The sequence below is a fragment of the Lepidochelys kempii genome, chromosome 3 (assembly GCF_965140265.1).
Source record: "Lepidochelys kempii isolate rLepKem1 chromosome 3, rLepKem1.hap2, whole genome shotgun sequence".
Taxonomy (NCBI): Eukaryota; Metazoa; Chordata; order Testudines; family Cheloniidae; genus Lepidochelys; species Lepidochelys kempii.
The window spans coordinates 61,590,634-61,609,836 of NC_133258.1; the positions used below are offsets into that span (position 1 = coordinate 61,590,634).

Below are 19,203 nucleotides of genomic sequence, written 5' to 3' on the forward strand. Positions count from 1 at the left end.
TATTATAGTTGATCAATGACAGCATTTACTAATTTTGTGGATTGTGGTGTTCTCATAAAAATGCACATCATCCCTTCCGAAAAAGTTAGCTTGCATACTGAATGTTTCCTAAATTATTCAATCACAAATGTTTACCTAGAGTCATGAGCTGGTTTATCCCTGCAATAATTCTGTCACATTCCTCATCTCGGGTTCTGGAACCCCATTCTCCATCCAGAGGTTTGTAGATCAATGTTCGGCATTCAACATCAGTTAAAGGAACACTAGTTCCCAGCTCTTCAGGAAACACAGCTGAAATATGCCATAAAAAAGACCCAGATGATCACTGCAAAATAGTCATCTGTTTATATTTCAAGACAGACATACGTCTATTAAAAACACAGAGCAATTAATATAGGCAGTATATACAATAACATCGCTTTACTGAATGAAAGTGTAAGGTGTGTAGTTCTTTGTGCAAAAGACAACAATGCTTTGATACTGTTCTGGGGTCCTACATGCTTCATGTATTATTGTTACCAGCTAACAAATGTGTTTCCACAATGCAGATTGCTGGATCCTGACAGAATTTTGTGGATTTTCTATTTACTAGACTTGCAGACTTACAGTCAGTTTGTGGGAGAATGTATTTTTGCAGTAAACAAGGGTAGTTCTGTAGCATGTGAAATTTTTAAAATAAATTGATAATTTAACTATATTCTGGGAACTGTAGTGGTGCTTTATAGGTTTTCAGGTAGAGTTTATAAATATTGATTTTAACCTATATAGCTCGAGACCTGCCTATTTTGAAAACTGCCTTTTTCCTTCTTCCATTGCTATGGTAAGTGGAGGTTCTTGAACTGGAGCCCCTGAGACATAGAAGAGACGCTACCGTCAGGGCATTCTCTTGAGGGCATTCAACTTTGGAATTAATACCCTGATTTGATCAAAATTAGCCAGAATCTGTTGATTTTCAGGGCACACTGCAAGATCCATCTTTTTATCCAGACTTTTGGGCAGGGAAAGCGCAATAAGGGTAAATATTTGTAGGTGTAGCAAGAGATTCTTGGGATGTTTGGGTTTGTGGTTGGATGGATACCTTACATTTTGGTAAAAACAACGAGGAGTCCTTGTAGCACCTTAAAGACTAACAAATGTATTTGGGCATAAGCTTTCGTGGGCTAAAATCCACTTCATCAGATGCATGGAGTGGAAAATACAGTAGCAGGTATATTTATACATAAATATATATCAGGTATAGTGCATCAGTATAGTGCAAGTAGAGTAGGGGCATTAGGGGATGAGAGCTGAGGAAGCGTTGTTCTAAGTCAGCCATAAAAATGTTGGCATACCGGAGGGGGCCATGCAGGTACCCGTAGAAGTCCCGCTGACTTGAAGGTATAAATTGTCCCCAAAATCTGAAATAGTTGTGGGTGAGGACAACGTCACAAAGTTCAGGCACCAGGTTTGCCGTGACATTATCGGGGATACTATTCCTGACAGCTTGTGTGGAATGTTGGTGTAGAGGGCTTCTACATCCATAGTGGCTAGGATGGTGTTTTCTGGAAGATTACCAAAGGATTGTAGTTTCCTCAGGAAGTCAGTGGTGTCTCGAAGATAGCTGGGAGTGCTGGGAGCGTAGGGCCTGAGGAGGGAGTCTACATAGCCAGACAATCCTGCTGTCAGGGTGCCAGTGCCTCAGATGATGGGGCGTCCAGGATTCCCAGGTTTATGGATTTTGGGTAGCAGATAGAATACCCCTGGTCGGGGCTCTAGGGCTGTGTCAGTGTAGATTTGTTCCTGTGCATCTTAAGGGAGTTTCTTGAGCAGATGGTGTAGTTTCTTTTGGTAATCCTCAATGGGGTCAGAGGGTAGTGGCCTGTAGAATGTGGTGTCAGAGAGTTGTCTAGCAGCCTCTCGTTCATATGACAACGCTGTTGCTACACAACTCTCTGACATTGGCCAGACCGGACAGTCTCTACGCAAAAGAATAAACAGACACAAATCTGACATCAGGAATTACAACATTGAAAAACTAGTAGGAGAACACTTCAACCTCCCTGGTCACTCAATAAACTTAAAAGTGGCAATTCTTCAACAAAAAAACTTCAAAAACAGACTCCAATGTGAAACTGCAGAACTGAAATTAATTTGCAAACTGGACACCATCAAATTAGGCCTGAATAAAGACTGGGAGTGGATGAGTCAGTACAAAACCTAGTTTTACCATACTAATTTCCCCTACTATTACTCACACCTTCTTGTCAACTGTTTGAAATGGGCCACTCTCATTACCACTACAAAAGTGATTTTTTCCTCCCTTGATATTCTACTGATAATTAAATTGTCTCGTTAGACTGACCCCCGACCGATAAGGCAGCTCCCATCTTTTCATGTACTATGTATAAATATACGTGCAACTGTATTTTCCACTCCATGCATCTGATAAAGTGGGTTTTAGCCCACGAAAGCTTATGCCCAAATACATTTGTTAATCTCTAAAGGTGCCACAAGAACTCCTTGTTGTTTTTGCTTATACAGTCCAACACGGTTACCACTCTGAAACCTGTTACATTTTGGTGTTAGAGATGCTGCAGGTTTTATCTTGTGTGTTGCTGCACTTTTAATTATTTCTAAGAAGGAGGAAGAGCCTGGGAGAGGTACTTTATTTTTAAAACCAAATAATAAGGAAATGAATAAACATGCTGAAATAACAAATAATTGTAACAGAATATGTACAGTAGGCTGAACTGAATCACAGTTCTACTTTAAGGGAGAGAGAAAGAAAAAACAAATAGTTTATGGATAGCAAAGCAAAGTCATCAATAAGTCTCCCAGAAAACAGCAAAAAAATATTCCAAACTATATTCAGTTTTTAACTAATTTAAAAAAAAACTAGCTCAGAGTGCAGTAGCCCAGTAGAGTGTGGATGGACTGAAGAAATAATGCTAGTGGGCCCACTGGAGAGCATGCACTTCACAATTCCTACCTTGGATAGCTGGACCAGAGAGGGAATAAGTCCCCTTTGCCAATTTGCCCTCAAACACTTTGTGTGTATAGAATTAGTGAGTGCATTGCAGGGACAACAGGTCTCTCTAGCATGCAATTTCCACTGAACCTAGTGGGGGAGCAGGTTCATCTTTCCATTAATGATATTGACATGATTATATATCCAGTTACTTCATTCACAGGTCAGGCTCATTTTAATAGATGTGTATTTGTAATCTGGTGACTTAAGCACAAATTTATAATGCAATTGTTTTTATGATTCTTGTTTCTTTTTTTTCTGGCATTTTACAGAGAAACATACTTGGTAACTTTAATTTTTAAAAACTATTTGCATAAGCTAGGCTTTCTATACATATGAATCAAGATGACACATCTACACACTTACGCACCATTATTTGGTATGAGCTCCATATCCCAAGGACTCATCTTCTCAGTGTCACCATTGTCCCAGCTTAAAGAAAAAAATAACCAAGTTTAAATTATAGTAATTAGTACTGTTTAAACAGTAAAAAATGTATTACTCTTATATGTAATGTTTATTTTATTACATAATGAACACACTTTATAATAAGTTTTATTATTGCAATTAAAGGAACCAAATCACCTAAATCAGTGCTTGCTATGCAAGATTAAAATTTACATTAAAATGATTTATTAAAAGCGGAAGTAAAGACAAATTTGCTAACCAGACATTGTAGCACTGAAATAAACTGTCAGGATATTCAGGCTGTAGAGGTTCCTGGCTTTCAATTGTTCCAAACCACCAGGCATCATCTATTACTGACCTGAAACGATCACCTGGACAATACAAAACAATCTCATTAATAAAAAGTACTTTGTTGTCATAGTCTTATTCTTTTACCAATTTCTACTCTACATTTGCCTAATCTTCATGGTAGTCATTCTTTGGAGATGTCTTTGTCAATGGACATATATAAAGAGTATTCAGACTGATACACCCTTAAAACAACAGTAAAGGGCACACTTTAGAAAGAACTTATATTGTGTAGGATATCAGAAAAAATATAGATAATGAGCATATAAAAATCAGCAATCAGTATAATTTACATGTATATTAGAACACGTTGCAACATTTTTCAAGCTTATAGCAGTGGAAGACAGTTTAATTTTTTAATATCTTTAATTCTAATATATATAAAACTCACATATGTAATACATATTGTTCTCAATAGAATTTCTTACTTTAGAAGGTTCCTATGTTTCTTCCTCTCACGTACAAACTTCCTCAAAGTCCAGCAAACAATAAACTTTTATAAACAACAAACAGTTATAACCACTTCTCTCTCTTCTCTGAGGGCTTCTGTGCATTCCCACTTGCAAGGAGACTGGCAAGCAGTCTACCCAGAGGAAGGTAGAAGTTCTCAACGAAATATGGATTGTAGCACAGTTTTCCCAAATTGACTATCAGAGCACAATGCTGATTCCAAAGAGTAGTGCTTGATGAAAGTTTAGACTGAACTTCAAGTGGCTGCTATACAAATCTCCATTATGGGTACCTGCCTAAAACATGCCACAAAAGCTTCATTGGACCTGGTGGAATGGGTTTTAGCCCAGGAAGTACTAACACCTTGCCTAGATTGTAGCAAAACTCAATCAATACATGCCCTAATCCAGAGTGAATGGAAATGGGGCAATGGACAGATCAAAGGGAAGTACTTTGTACTGGTAATGTCTCTGTCCCATACAGAATTTAAGGTAGTTGCAGTGTGTCAGCCTAATGGCTACATGGAAATAGGTGTCCTTTAAGTCAAGAGCCATGTGTGAAGAACATGGAGTTGATCGGTAATAATTTGTGGCCAATGTATCCTGACTGGTGTGATGTTATTTGATTAAAATATTACTATATAGATATTGTTGCAACCACTACTATATATTTGCAACACAATTTGTACAATGTGGCATGTAAAATGTTTATGAAAAGGTGATGATTTGCTGGTTATGATTATACTATTTGTATGCATGTGTTACTTTTGTATTTGAAGTTATGAGTATTGGCTTTATACCTGGATTTTAAATTGGGGTAACAACCACAAGGTAGCTAGCCAGCACATCCTGGAGGTACTATTTAAATTAAGTGCCCATCAAAAGAACATTTAACTGACAATGGACCATGGGAGACGCCTGTTTACACTTAATGGAATTTTCTGCTGTGACTAGGCAAAATGCATGGACATGTGATTGCCCATATAACGCCAAACTCCATCTTGTTGCTGTAATTTTCCACAGTAGGAACAATGGGATTCCCTCCACATGGCAGAAGCTATAAAAGGCCCTGGAAACACCTCTATTTTGCCTCTGTCCTCCTCAAACCTCTGGAGCATTCTAACCAAGGGACTGAGGTCCTTCCAATGATTTGGAAGCAGTCAGAGACATGACATAAGCCAGTAGTTTATTCTATCGCTGCTACAAACCTGAACCAAGAACTTTGCATATATTGTATGTATTTGATTCCTTTAACCAATTTTAACTCTTACCTTTCTTTCTTTCTCTCTTTCTATGAATAAACCTTAAGATTTTAGATACTAAAGGATTGGCATCAGTGTGATTTTTGGGTAAAAGCTAAGTTATATATTGACGTGGGTGTGTGACTGGGCCTTTGGAATCAGAAAAATCTTTTATTTGATAAGACTGGTTATAAAGAACCACTCACCTTTAAATCCAGTATTTTTGGTGGTGACGTAAGAACTGGAATGTCCAAGAAAACTGCTTTTATGACTTCTTGTTAGCCAGTGTGGTGAAAAAGAAGTTTACTTTTGTTGCTGGTTTGGTATATCTCATGGAAAAATAACCACCAGTTTTGGGCTATGTTTGCCCTATTTCTCAGTAGTTTGTCCTAAGTTTGGCATCCTCAGTTGTGGCCCACTAAGGCACGATTACAACTGGTTATTGTATTGTTTACTTTATTCCTACCCTAAGATAATTCTCTAGCAGGTTTGTTAAGATATGCACCCAGAAAAGGGATGGACACTGATATTCACATCTCCCAGCAAACAGCGGACGGGCTAAGACACAATGCAGAACCAACCACTTTGAAGTCTATCTCTGATCCCCAGTTGAGGAGTCTAAACTGGTTTAACCACACTCAAGAGACAAAGGACTTTGGACGGATTTAAAAACAGACACTCCTGAAGAAGAGAAACTAAGGTGAAGCCAGTTTCCAGAGGCCAGAGTGTCTAGGACTATAGTGATACTTATAGACCTGTTACTGTGTTAAAAGCCCTTTTCTTTTATGTTATGCTTTGTTTCTGCTGTTAAGATTAAGCAACACTTTCTTTAGAAAAGGCTGTCTGGTGACCACTGCTAACCACTGGCCACAACTCCCAAAGGGAAGACTTGCAGTCATTGAACTTCATTAGGCCTGTTGTGAAATCATGGTTGGTACACAGGGTGCTGGAGCCCAGGAATGCAATCTAAGAGGGAGAATCACAATATTCCACCAGAAGAGAGATGAAGGTGTAGGGACTGACACCTGTTGGGGTGCACTCAGAAAGACTCCTGAAGGATCAGAGGTGTTATGTACCCGTCGCCTTGTAATTGGGTAAGATTACTCCCAACAAGAACACCCTGTATTCTTAAGATATTATGGTATTTGTTTAGCCTTCTGAGGTCCAGGTCAGGTCTGAGACCATCCACCTCCCTGGGAATGTGAAAGTACAGAAAACAGAAGTACTTTCTCTAAGGCTCCTTTTGTGATAAGGGAATCCTCTTCTTCCAGAAGTACTTTTTTGTGAGAAGGATCTCTGAAGAGAGGTAGGTGTGTGTGTGTGTGTGTATCTATCTGATGGGATACTCATCATGGTTGATCCCAGCACACAGTGACTGGAAATAACCATGCATCACGCATGGGGGGGGGGGGGAGGAGAGAGAAAGAAAGAAAAGAAAGAAAGAAAGAATTAAAAACCAAAAGTTATAAAAATTGTACAATTTGGGGCTAGCTCAGTCATTCTCAGCCCCACAGCCTGTAGGCCATTTGTGCCCTAATCAGCACACAGCTGCGGTCCATGTGACATCCCCAGGGTTGTAATTAGGGTGGGGCAGGAAGGGATCTGCCCTAGGTGCAGAACTGGTGGGAGGGTGCAATAATGGGGCAGCACTGGATCAGGCCCAGCTGCATCAGGAAGCCAGGATACTCAGCGACCCCCACCCTGCAGGATCACGAGTCTAGTGACTCAGGCTGGAGCAGGATCCCTGGAGGCACTAGGACTGCAGTGGCAGGAGAGCTACATAGCTGAGCTACATGCAGCTGAGGTAGGAGACCAGCGAGGGTGTGTGCATGCAGGGCGCTAGGGCATGTGTGCAGGTGCTGGGGAGGACAGTCCCGGGGGGTTGGGTGATAAGGGGCATTCCCTGGTGGGGGGGCAGTCTGGAGAGAGGCTAGGAGGCAGTCCCTTGGGTGGGGGGACTGGGTGCTTGGGGGACAGCCCCTGGCTGGGGGGGCAACTCACACTGGGCAGGACTCCCCATCTTTGTAGGCAGGCTCCACAGCCACGCTCTCTGGGCACTCAGCCCAGCTACACTGCCAGCAGCAGCACAGAAGTGAGGCTGGCAATACACCATGCCATGCCACCGATATTGTAAATGAATTAATGTTAACTGTTAATGTTTTGCCTTATTTTGCTAATTTAAAATGCTCTTGGCAGACATTTGCCAGTGCTGAAGTGGAAGGTAGTACATTGATTTGAATCATATTGCTGACATATGGTAAATACACTGAGAACCACTGGGCTAGCTAAACCCAATGGGACTAGAAAAAAACACATATAACTGAGAGTCCCTTCTCCTCGCTGTGTCAACAGTGAAGGAAACTGAAATGATTGGGGGAAGAGGGTGCACTTCCTTTATGTAATCTCGAACACTCAACATTCAACACTACAAGGTGTGTTCACATCCCCCAAATGACTCCTCTATGAAGAGAGTCTCTCAAGCTTGCTGCCAGGGAGTGCCATCTCACAACTCGGAACAGAAGCCCTCAAAGAAGGAAAGATCAGGAATAGCCCTTTTTCATGCTTTAAAAACTAAACCAAACCAAACTGAACAAGTATTAGATTTTGTCTTCCCTATTTTTTACTGGAGGATTCCTTAAAACACTAGTAGAACTATGACATCACAAGAGACTCAAACCTGAGCAATTGAGGCAGGATGGGACTTTTTGCTATATACTTTTAAAAAGTCTGATTTTCTTAAAATACCTATGTAATTCAAACTTCTAACAAAAGTTCTCTTTGTGAAAGTCAACATTTCAATTGAGAGAAGAGAGCTCTAGCTTAGTTCTTTAGTCCTACAAAGGGAAGACAAGATGTGATATTCATGATATTTATAAGATAAAAGGAAAATGTTATCTTCTTTTGCAGGTCACCTTAAAAACTCTTATTTTTCTCACATGTAATTGTGTTCAGTGGCAAAGTTTAATTCTGCAGGAGCAGTAAGCACTGCATCTCTCTGAAGATCAGTAGACCTTGCTCTCCGATTCCAGCATACTACTTTATTTTCACCCACTTTGCCACGTTTCCTAATGAAATAAGGCAACATGAATGAAACCAGATGCATTTATTAAACTTTTTACAAAACCCACCACCTACCTATATTCCATCGTCTATGTTTTGCATCATCAAACTGCTGCCGCAAGACTAGGAAATCTATAACATCTGGCATATCATGGTACCTAGTTGCAATCAAAATGGAACAAGAATGATTAAGGTGAAAAACCAGCAACAGAATACAGAAAACATTGTTAGATATCAAAATGCATTTAATGCATCTGAATTCAATATAAACATCTTAAATTTATGTCACAGCAATTTCTGTTTAAAAATAAAACTTATCTTTAAAATTTAGCAAATTTAAAAGGTTTTAAATATTACAAAAAACAGTTTCCCTACTGGAACCGAAATAATGCTTCTCTTACTTCATGGTGAATGATCCTCCAGTCAGTTTACCAGTATCTGGGTCAAGAAAAGCAAGTTTAAGACAGCAGAGAGTAGGCAATCCCACTTCATATTTAATCCCAACTATTTTCATCAGCTCTTGTTCCTGAAGTAAATAAAACAACAATCTTATTTAAGGTGGTTGAATATAAGAGGACTGTAACAGAAGTATGAAATGAAAAAATTGAATATACTTCTGTTGAACAACAGATTTCAGTGGTGAACTGTGTAAACAAAATGAATAGGTCAAATACAGACCTTTCAAATTTACTCCCTGAAACCAAGAAGTTGCAATTCCCCAATATAACCTCATTGTATTGAATTGTTTGAAAACTTAACTGTTCACTGCAACACACTTTTAACAAGGCTTAAAAAAAAATCAGATTGATACATGAACATCAATCACAGGTCTAGGATTTTTTGTTTCATCCTTCTCAGTAATCAATTAAGTTATTGCAATCATAACTTTTAAACATTTATTTATTAACATTTAAAATTTCTGGGGCAATCATTACATTTTTAAATCTTAATATATCATTTTAAAAACAAAGTTAAAATATGTTTTAAAAAGATTCTGTCAACAAAACTATGGACACTTTATGTCAAATAACGTACATAAAAGTTATCTGCTATGACTTATTTAAAGACAACAAAAATGGGAAAAGCAAGAAATATCATACCCGTAGTTCCATTTTATGCCATGGCTGTTTTTTTGGATTAATGCTATATATTTTATTCTTTTTAGCCATTACAATATACGCTTCATGACCTTGTCGGAAATAGTAAACCTAAGAATGAAACAAAAAATTAATTAAGCAACATTTTAAAATCCCAAAATGTTAGCACATTGCTGATACACAGTGTGTTCCCTTTCAAACCAAGATGGTACAGGTACATGCAGATAAGGTCTTTCAAAGTATCTATAAACTATTATTTTAATTTTAAATAGTGATAAGCTGCACTAGTCAGAGTAGGAACTCCCAAGTTATCAAGATAATGCACCACTCAATGGGTACACTGAATATTATAGTGGATCAAGTATGGTTCAATTGTTTGTAGTAGGAATAAATTGTTAGTTTGTATAAAAGAGATTAATCAAATGCACAAAGTACAGCTATTACTCCATTTTAGAGCATTGGGAATCTGCTACTTTTTTATTTAGAGGAAATAATACTAACACACATGCTTGTGTATTAGAAGAAACTGGAGAATAACTTTATGCATAAATACAAGTTTTATACTAATATTCTGAGAAAATAGATTCCTCCTCTCTTAAAGAAGGCATATGGCCTGGTGGAATGAGTGCTCGTATGGCTTCTCTCAGCGTGGCATGAATATATTCTAGCACAATCAGTTGTGAAAATAAGGGAGAACTAAAATAATTGTCTCTTACCTTATGTTTCCCATAAAACAATTTTAATGGGTGTTTACAAACGTACTAGCAATGTTTACTCTAATTTAACACTAACTAGCCAAAGACAGGTAATTCACAATTCAAGCAGACACTTTCTGCTCAATTTATGCCATAGGAAAAAGGAAAGTGTGAAAAGACAAAGGGTGGGATTTTCAAAAGCATCCAAGTGATTTAGAAGCACACATCCCATTGGAAGTTATTTATCTTACATTATGCACCTGCAAGTTCAAAACAACTTCAATGGATTTTAAAAAATTGCACACGCTGTCCACACAATAGTTTAAAACAATTCCACACAGCAGCAAATGTCACTGGCCCTCCCAATTAGCACAACACTACACAGGTGGGTACAAGTGGGTGGCTAGAACATCACCGAGATTAACCATTTACTTATATTGCTAATAATTTTTCTTTAAGTAACACAAATGTCATAGAGCAAATTAAACAATTAGATGTGGGATGGACAAGGTCTAAATAATATCTTCCATGCGACTGAATACATTAATAAACACAGATTATTTAAAAAACATTTAGGTAATTTTATAATAGACAATTTTTTATTAAAAGAATATTTCCTTCCACTTGACATCCCGTACAACAAAGTTAAGATCAGAGCAAACTTGTACACCTGGGATCTGAACTCCTTAACACAGACATTTCTGTGGGAGTGCTGAAGTTTTTACTATCAGCTGATGAACATTGCTGGCATAACGATGAAACAAACTCACTAGAAACCTTTAATGTACTCAACGGATATGTAATAAAATTAAAACTGACCCCCTCAAGTTAATCAGAACACAAGGCTTGAATAAACAACTAAGACAGCATACTGTATATATGTATACCAATTTTAAAAGAATAGTTTTCTTTATGAAATGACCTAAGACAGTAATCTGTGGCTCTGCAAATTCAGATGAAAGAACAACCATTTCCATCAAAAATGTTTTACTATCCATTCCCATGTAACACATGGGAAGTTAGGTATGGAACTCCAGAGTCTCTTTTTATTTTGGAAAACTAAAAGAACCAACAAACATATATAACCCCAGTGAAGTCTTTGCCTGTTGAGCTGATACGTTAGGAAAAACATATAGGCAATTAATGCCGTATTACAGAAGATTTAATTTAATTTATGTCACAGAATGAAACATACAGTAACTAACTTTGCAGAATATCATATTAAAGACATAGCCCTTAAATCCCCGTTTTGTGTCTGTGATCTTTGAGGTTACAGAATCAGGTGGGAGTTGTGCGATTTTGCCAGACATTATGATGATCTAATTGGTAGGAAGAGCAGCAGATGCTACTAAATGCTGGAGCTAAACTACATTTTTGAAAGATTCTTATTTAAATTTAGTGACAACCATTGACTACTACACCATATTTTTGCAACAGAAACAAAATCCGAACTATTGAAACAAACTACAGATAAATCCTTCCATACTTACCAGCCACTCCTACCAACTTTTTCTATAGAAATGAAACCATTTATACACACTAATAAAATACTTTCATTTTACAAATAAGGAAAAATCTCATGTGATTTCCATCAAAAGACTGAGCACAGTAACATTAGAAAAAATAGTATGCCTATTCACAGAAAAATAAACTTTAGTCTTTTGATAAATTTCACAGATTCTACAATTTCAGGGTGGTATCAATACTATATTACTGATGCCATACTAAAGAACACTCAAGCAGTCTAAACTATAGAATGTTCTCTTCAGGCAGATAAATAGGCAGTCATCTCTCTTAGTTGCATTTCTTTAAAATACATAACAAAGATTTGCAAGTGGTGCTAATAAGAAATAAAGTTAAGTGCTATTTATATGGTGAGCTTAACTAAAGATGAAATTGGCCAGCTTTAGGAGAACAAGTTACAAAACAATAAATAGACCTATTAACCTTTCCTGGCAAATGTTGTAAACTACATTAATACCATCTCCCCCCCAAATAATTCAAGAATAGTATGAGATATCTCCCTCTCAAAATGTATCTCCCGCTACACAAATAGTTTTACTCTATTAGTCTTAGAGGTTTTTTGCATGTAACGAAGAAGATTATTGTGGTTGCAAAGTCAAACACTTAGGAGTCATGAAATAACAGAGTTAAGGCAACCTTAATTCGGTCTCCTTGTATGTATGTATTATGATACCATCATCAATTACACGATCACATACTATTATTTCCACAAAACCCCAATGTCATTCAGTGCACAGAATGGACAATGTTCACTTAATGAGCCAGCCATTCTATATTTCGAAAGCTTATGCTCAAATAAATTTGTTAGTCTCTAAGGTGCCACAAGTACTCCTTTTCTTATTGTTCAAAGTGTGGCTCATGCGTTATTTACTACATACTATTCAAACCCTTTTGCTATGATGATCATCACTATCCAAGTGTTTAGCAACATTAATGAATGTATTTTCACAACACCTCTGTGAAATACGTAGGTACTATCCCCATTTTACAGATGGCAAACTGAGGCAGAGATTAAGGTGAAAAGTATCCTCTAATTTTGGATGCCCAATTTTAGACACTCAGAGCCTGATTTTTCAGCATTATAGCACTTATGTTTACAGCACAGCTCCCACTGACTTCAACTGTAGTTGAGTGCTTAGCGCTTTTGCAAATCAGACCCCAGGGTCTCAAGTTGAGCACCCAGAAAATATGGAACACACAGTGACTGCATGTGAAAAATCTGGTGGATATCAGTTACTTACAATCACAAAGGAACTCTGTGCCGCTGTGGGGATAGAATTCAATTACCCAGAGTGGCATTCAACTGCTTTTACTATGAGACCATCCTCTATTTCCTGCAAACCTCTGCCTCACTCACCACAACCTTTAAACTTCTGTAACAAATGAGGCAGGAGTCCTACAGACAACAGCCTTCTTCAGTACACAACTCTGATTAATTTCCAAAGCAGGGTGGAAAAATAGCATGTGATCATGTAATTAACAACCGTATCATAATGCTTACCTACAAGGTGGCTGAATTAAGGTTGCTTGTGCATTTCTCAACTTTTGAGCCCTTGAATTTGCAACTTTAATATTATTTTAGCCCTGGTCTACACTAAGACTTTAGGTCGAATTTAGCAGCATTAAATCGATGTCAACCTGGACCCGTCCACACGATGAAGCCCTTTATTTCGACTTAAAGGGCTCTTAAAATCGATTTCCTTACTCCACCCCTGACAAGTGGATTAGCGCTTAAATCGGCCTTGCCGGCTCGAATTTGGGGTACTGTGGACACAATTCGATGGTATTGGCCTCCGGGAGCTATCCCAGAGTGCTCCATTATGACCGCTCTGGACAGCACTCTCAACTCAGATGCACTGGCCAGGTAGACAGGAAAAGAACCGCGAACTTTTGAATCTCATTTCCTGTTTGGCCAGCGTGGCAAGCTGCAGGTGACCATGCAGAGTTCATCAGCACAGGTGACCATGATGGAGTCCCAGAATCGCAAAAGAGCTCCAGCATGGACCGAACGGGAGGTACGGGATCTGATCGCTGTTTGGGAAGAGGAATCCGTGCTATCAGAACTCCATTCCAGTTTTCGAAATGCCAAACCTTTGTCAAAATCTCCCAGGGCATGAAGGACAGAGGCCATAACAGGGACCCGAAGCAGTGCCGCGTGAAACTGAAGGAGCTGAGGCAAGCCTACCAGAAAACCAGAGAGGCGAACGGCCGCTCCGGGTCAGAGCCCCAAACATGCCGTTTCTATGATGAGCTGCATGCCATTTTAGGGGGTTTAGCCACCACTACCCCAGCCGTGTTGTTTGACTCCTTCAATGGAGATGGAGGCAATACGGAAGCAGGTTTTGGGGATGAAGATGATGATGATGAGGTTGTAGATAGCTCACAGCAAGCAAGCGGAGAAACTGGTTTTCCCGACAGCCAGGAACTGTTTCTCACCCTGGACCTGGAGCCAGTACCCCCTGAACCCACCCAAGGCTGCCTCCTGGACCCAGCAGGCGGAGAAGGGACCTCTGGTGAGTGTACCTTTTAAAATACTATACATGGTTTAAAAGCAAGCATGTGAAAGGATTACTTTGCCCTGGCATTCGCGGTTCTCCTGGATGTACTCCCAAAGCCTTTGCAAAAGGTTTCTGGGGAGGGCAGCCTTATTGCATCCTTCATGGTAGGACGCTTTACCACTCCAGGCCAGTAACACGTACTCGGGAATCATTATAGAACAAAGCATTGCAGTGTATGTTTGCCAGCATTCAAACAACGTCCGTTTTTTATCTCTCTGTGTTATCCTCAGGAGAGTGAGATATAATTCATGGTCACCTGGTTGAAATAGAGTGCTTTTCTTCAGGGGACACTCACAGGAGCCCATTCCTGCTGGGCTGTTTGCCTGTGGCTAAACAGAAATGTTCTCCGCTGTTAGCCACAGGGAGGGGGGAGGGTTGAGGGGGTAGCCATGCGGTGGGGGGAAGCAAAATGCGACCTTGTAATGAAAGCACATGTGCTATGTATGTAATGTTAACAGCAAGGTTTACCCTGAAAGACTGTAGCCACTGTTTTACAAAATGTGTCTTTTTAAATACCGCTGTCCCTTTTTTTTTCTCCACCAGCTGCATGTGTCTCAATGATCACAGGATCTTCTCCTTCCCAGAGGCTAGTGAAGCTTAGAAAGAAAAAAAAAAACGCACTCGCGATGAAATGTTCTCTGAGCTCATGCTGTCCTCCCACACTGACAGAGCACAGACGAATGCGTGGAGGCAAATAATGTCAGAGTGCAGGAAAGCACAAAATGACCGGGAGGAGAGGTGGCGGGCTGAAGAGAGTAAGTGGCGAGCTGAAGAGAGGGCTGAAGCTCAAATGTGGCGGCAGCGTGATGAGAGGAGGCAGGATTCAATGCTGAGGCTGCTGGAGGACCAAACCAGTATGCTCCAGTGTATGGTTGAGCTGCAGCAAAGGCAGCTGGAGCACAGACTGCCACTGCAGCCCCTCTGTAACCAACCGCCCTCCTCCCCAAGTTCCATAGCCTCAACACCCAGACGCCCAAGAACGCGGTAGGGGGGCCTCCGGCCAACCAGCCACTCCACCACAGAGGATTGCCCAAAAAAAAAGAAGGCTGTCATTCAATAAATTTTAAAGTTGTGAACTTTTAAAGTGCTGTGTGGCATTTTCCTTCCCTCCTCCACCACCCCTCCTGGGCTACCTTGGTAGTCATCCCCCTATTTGTGTGATGAATGAATAAAGAATGCATGAATGTGAAGCAACAATGACTTTATTGCCTCTGCAAGCGGTGATTGAAGGGAGGAGGGGCGGGTGGTTAGCTTACAGGGAAGTAGAGTGAACCAAGGGGCGGGGGGTTTCATCAAGGAGAAACAAACAGAACTTTCACACCGTAGCCTGGCCAGTCATGAAACTGGTTTTCAAAGCTTCTCTGATGCCTACCGCGCCCTCCTGTGCTCTTCTAACCGCCCTGGTGTCTGGCTGCGCGTAACCAGCAGCCAGGCGATTTGCCTCAACCTCCCACCCTGCCATAAACGTCTCCCCCTTACTCTCACAGATATTGCGGAGCACACAGCAAGCAGTAATAACAGTGGGAATATTGGTTTCACTGAGGTCTAAGCGAGTCAGTATACTGCGTCAGCGTGCCTTTAAACGTCCAAATGCACATTCTACCACCATTCTGCACTTGCTCAGCCTGTAGTTGAACAGCTCCTGACTACTGTCCAGGCTGCCTGTGTACGGCTTCATGAGCCATGGCATTAAGGGGTAGGCTGGGTCCCCAAGGATACATATAGGCATTTCAACATCCCCAACAGTTATTTTCTGGTCTGGGAATAAAGTCCCTTCCTGCAGCTTTTGAAACAGACCAGAGTTCCTGAAGATGCGAGCGTCATGTACCTTTCCCGGCCATCCCACGTTGATGTTGGTGAAACGTCCCTTGTGATCCACCAGAGCTTGCAGCACTATTGAAAAGTACCCCTTGCGGTTTATGTACTCGGCGGCTTGGTGCTCCGGTGCCAAGATAGGGATATGGGTTCCATCTATGGCCCCACCACAGTTAGGGAATCCCATTGCAGCAAAGCCATCCACTATGACCTGCACATTTCCCAGGGTCACTACCCTTGATATCAGCAGATCTTTGATTGCGTGGGCTACTTGCATCACAGCAGCCCCAACAGTAGATTCGCCCACTCCAAATTGATTCCCAACTGACCGGTAGCTGTCTGGCGTTGCAAGCTTCCACAGGGCTATCGCCACTCGCTTCTCAACTGTGAGGGCTGCTCTCATCTTGGTATTCATGCGCCTCAGGGCAGGGGAAAGCAAGTCACAAAGTTCCATGAAAGTGCCCTTACGCATGCGAAAGTTTCGCAGCCACTGGGAATCGTCCCAGACCTGCAACACTATGCGGTCCCACCAGTCTGTGCTTGTTTCCCGAGCCCAGAATCGGCGTTCCACAGCATGAACCTGCCCCATTAGCACCATGATGCATGCATTGGCAGGGCCCATGCTTTCAGAAAAATCTGTGTCTATGTCCTGATCACTCACGTGACCGCGCTGACGTTGCCTCCTCGCCCAGTAGCGCTTTGCCCGGTTCTGGTGCTGCATATACTGCTGGATAATGCGTGTGGTGTTTAATGTGCTCCTAATTGCCAAAGTGAGCTCAGCGGCCTCCATGCTTGCCTTGGTATGGCGTCCGCACAGAAAAAAGGTGCGGAACGATTGTCTGCCGTTGCTCTGACGGAGGGAGGGGCGACTGACGACACGGCTTACAGGGTTGGCTTCAGGGAGCTAAAATCAACAAAGGGGGTGTCTCTACATGAAGGAGTATTTCAGGCAGGACTTCACGGAGGGTTCCAATAAGAAATGGTGCACCTAAGTTATTGTTCTTATTGGAACGAGGAGGTTAGCCTGGCCTCTGATTGATACATGGCTAGATTTACCTCGCTGCACCTTCTCTGTGAGTGACTGCAGTGTGACCCAGAGGAATGAGTCCCCTAGACAGGGGAGGAGGCAAATGAGTACAAAACAAATCTGGTCTATTTCTTGTTTTGATCCACTCCATCTATCTTTTACATCTTTGGCTGGCAGCAGACGGTGCAGAAGGACTGCATGCCATCCACATCTTATGGCTGCTCTGCAGAAAATGGTACAGTACGACTGCTAGCCATCTTCATCTCTTGCCTGCCTGGCAGAAGATGGTACAATACGACTGCTAGCCATCCTCATCTCTTGCCTGCCCGGCAGAAGATGGTACAGTACGACTGCTAGCAATCCGTATCGCCTGCCCGCTCACCATAAGACGGTTCAATAGGACTGACTGCAGGACTAAAGAGAATGACCTGGTCAAGTCACTCCAAATTTAGTCCCTGCGCCCATGTCTGCCCAGGCGCTCCCAGCCGACGTGGCCAGGAGCATCTCGGACACGACGAGGACGGCTACCAGTCATATTGCACCGTCTGCTGCCAGAAGGCAATGGGTTGCTGCTACTGTGTAGCAAAGCCGTACCGCGTCTGCCAGCACCCAGGAGACATAGGGTGACGGTTACCTGAGCGGGCTCCATGCTTGCCGTGGTATGGCGTCTGCACAGGTAACTCAGGAAAAAAGGCGCGAAACGATTGTCTGCCCTTGCTTTCACGGAGGGAGGGAGGGAACGAGGGCCTGACGATATGTACCCAGAACCACCCGCGACAATGTTTTAGCCTCATCAGGCATTGGGATCTCAACCCAGAATTCCAATGGGCAGCGGAGACTGCGGGAACTGTGGGATAGCTATCCACAGTGCAATGCTCCGGAAGTCGACTCTAGCCTCGGTACTGTGGAAGCACTCCGCCGAGTTAATGCATTTAATGCACTTAGAGCATTTTCTGTGGGGACACACACACTCGAATATATAAAACCGATTTCTAAAAAACCGACTTCTATAAATTTGACCTTATTCCGTAGTGTAGACATACCCTAAGTGTAGTTTTTTGTGTGCAGTTCTAGGGTTTTTTGTTTGTTTGTTTTTAAGCAAAGTGAAAAAAACAAATTCCATAATGTGATATTTTACTGACATCCACATGGGTTATCTGGAGGGCTGGAACCTTTACATACACTGCACATAACTCTGCCACTTGAGCTGACATTGGCTGACAGCAAAGGAATGATAAAACCCTAGGATCTTTGGCCATTACAGGCTCTGGAGAGAAGTGTACTCTAGTGTACTCACAGACTCTTCTGCCCAGACCTCCCCCTACCCCAAGTTTGACTCTTTCTGCCTCATCCTCTACAACCTGTACTTGTCCCAGTCCTGTCTCTACCCCACCACTCGCTCCTCAGCCCCAGCCCCACTCTACTCACCTAGCCAATCCCATGTCTCAGGCTTCTGATCCCAGTCCCCTTTCCCAGGGAGTTCCACTGTCTCCTCTTTAGACTCCCCATTCCAGTCCCAGTCTCCCCCACTTTCAGCCACTCCTAATCTTCCCCACTCCCTTGTTCCCAATCTCCTTGCCTAGCCAATACCAATATCCTCCCCCTGCTTGGCTTCCTGTTTCCCCCTTCCCCTGAGCCCACTGGCTCCCATTCCCAGTCTTAGTTCCTGGGTTTCTCACCCCATCTCAGTGTCCTCACCTCCCCCAGCTCCTTGTCACAGACTCTTTGCAAATCCCTCGGCAGCCAGCGCATCCCTCAGCCCATGCTGCTTCCTGCAGCCCCCACTGGCCTGGAACAGCGAACTGTGGCCAGTGGGAGCTGCAACTGGCCGAACCTGTGGACGCTGCAGGTAAACAAATCATCCCAGCCCGCCAGCAGATTTCCCTGATGGGCCGCGTGCCAAAGGTTGCTGATCCCTGGCATACAATATCCCTAAAGTAATTACTACTTTTGAGAGAATGGAGTTTCCAAACT

General features: G+C 41.9%; 1 protein-coding gene across 7 annotated transcripts in view; it reads right to left on the reverse strand.

Annotated features, from left to right (window-relative positions):
• Positions 1–19,203, reverse strand: part of PHIP (PHIP subunit of CUL4-Ring ligase complex) — a 305,027-nt gene that overhangs the window by 58,418 nt on the left and 227,406 nt on the right. For all 7 annotated transcript variants that reach the window (XM_073336505.1, XM_073336504.1, XM_073336507.1 and 4 more), the window contains 6 exons: positions 9,614–9,721; positions 8,915–9,039; positions 8,589–8,671; positions 3,675–3,786; positions 3,378–3,439; positions 136–291 (listed from right to left, as the gene is read on the reverse strand). In XM_073336505.1, coding sequence (XP_073192606.1) covers positions 136–291; positions 3,378–3,439; positions 3,675–3,786; positions 8,589–8,671; positions 8,915–9,039; positions 9,614–9,721 — 646 coding nt within the window. The remainder of the gene's footprint in view (positions 1–135; positions 292–3,377; positions 3,440–3,674; positions 3,787–8,588; positions 8,672–8,914; positions 9,040–9,613; positions 9,722–19,203) is intronic.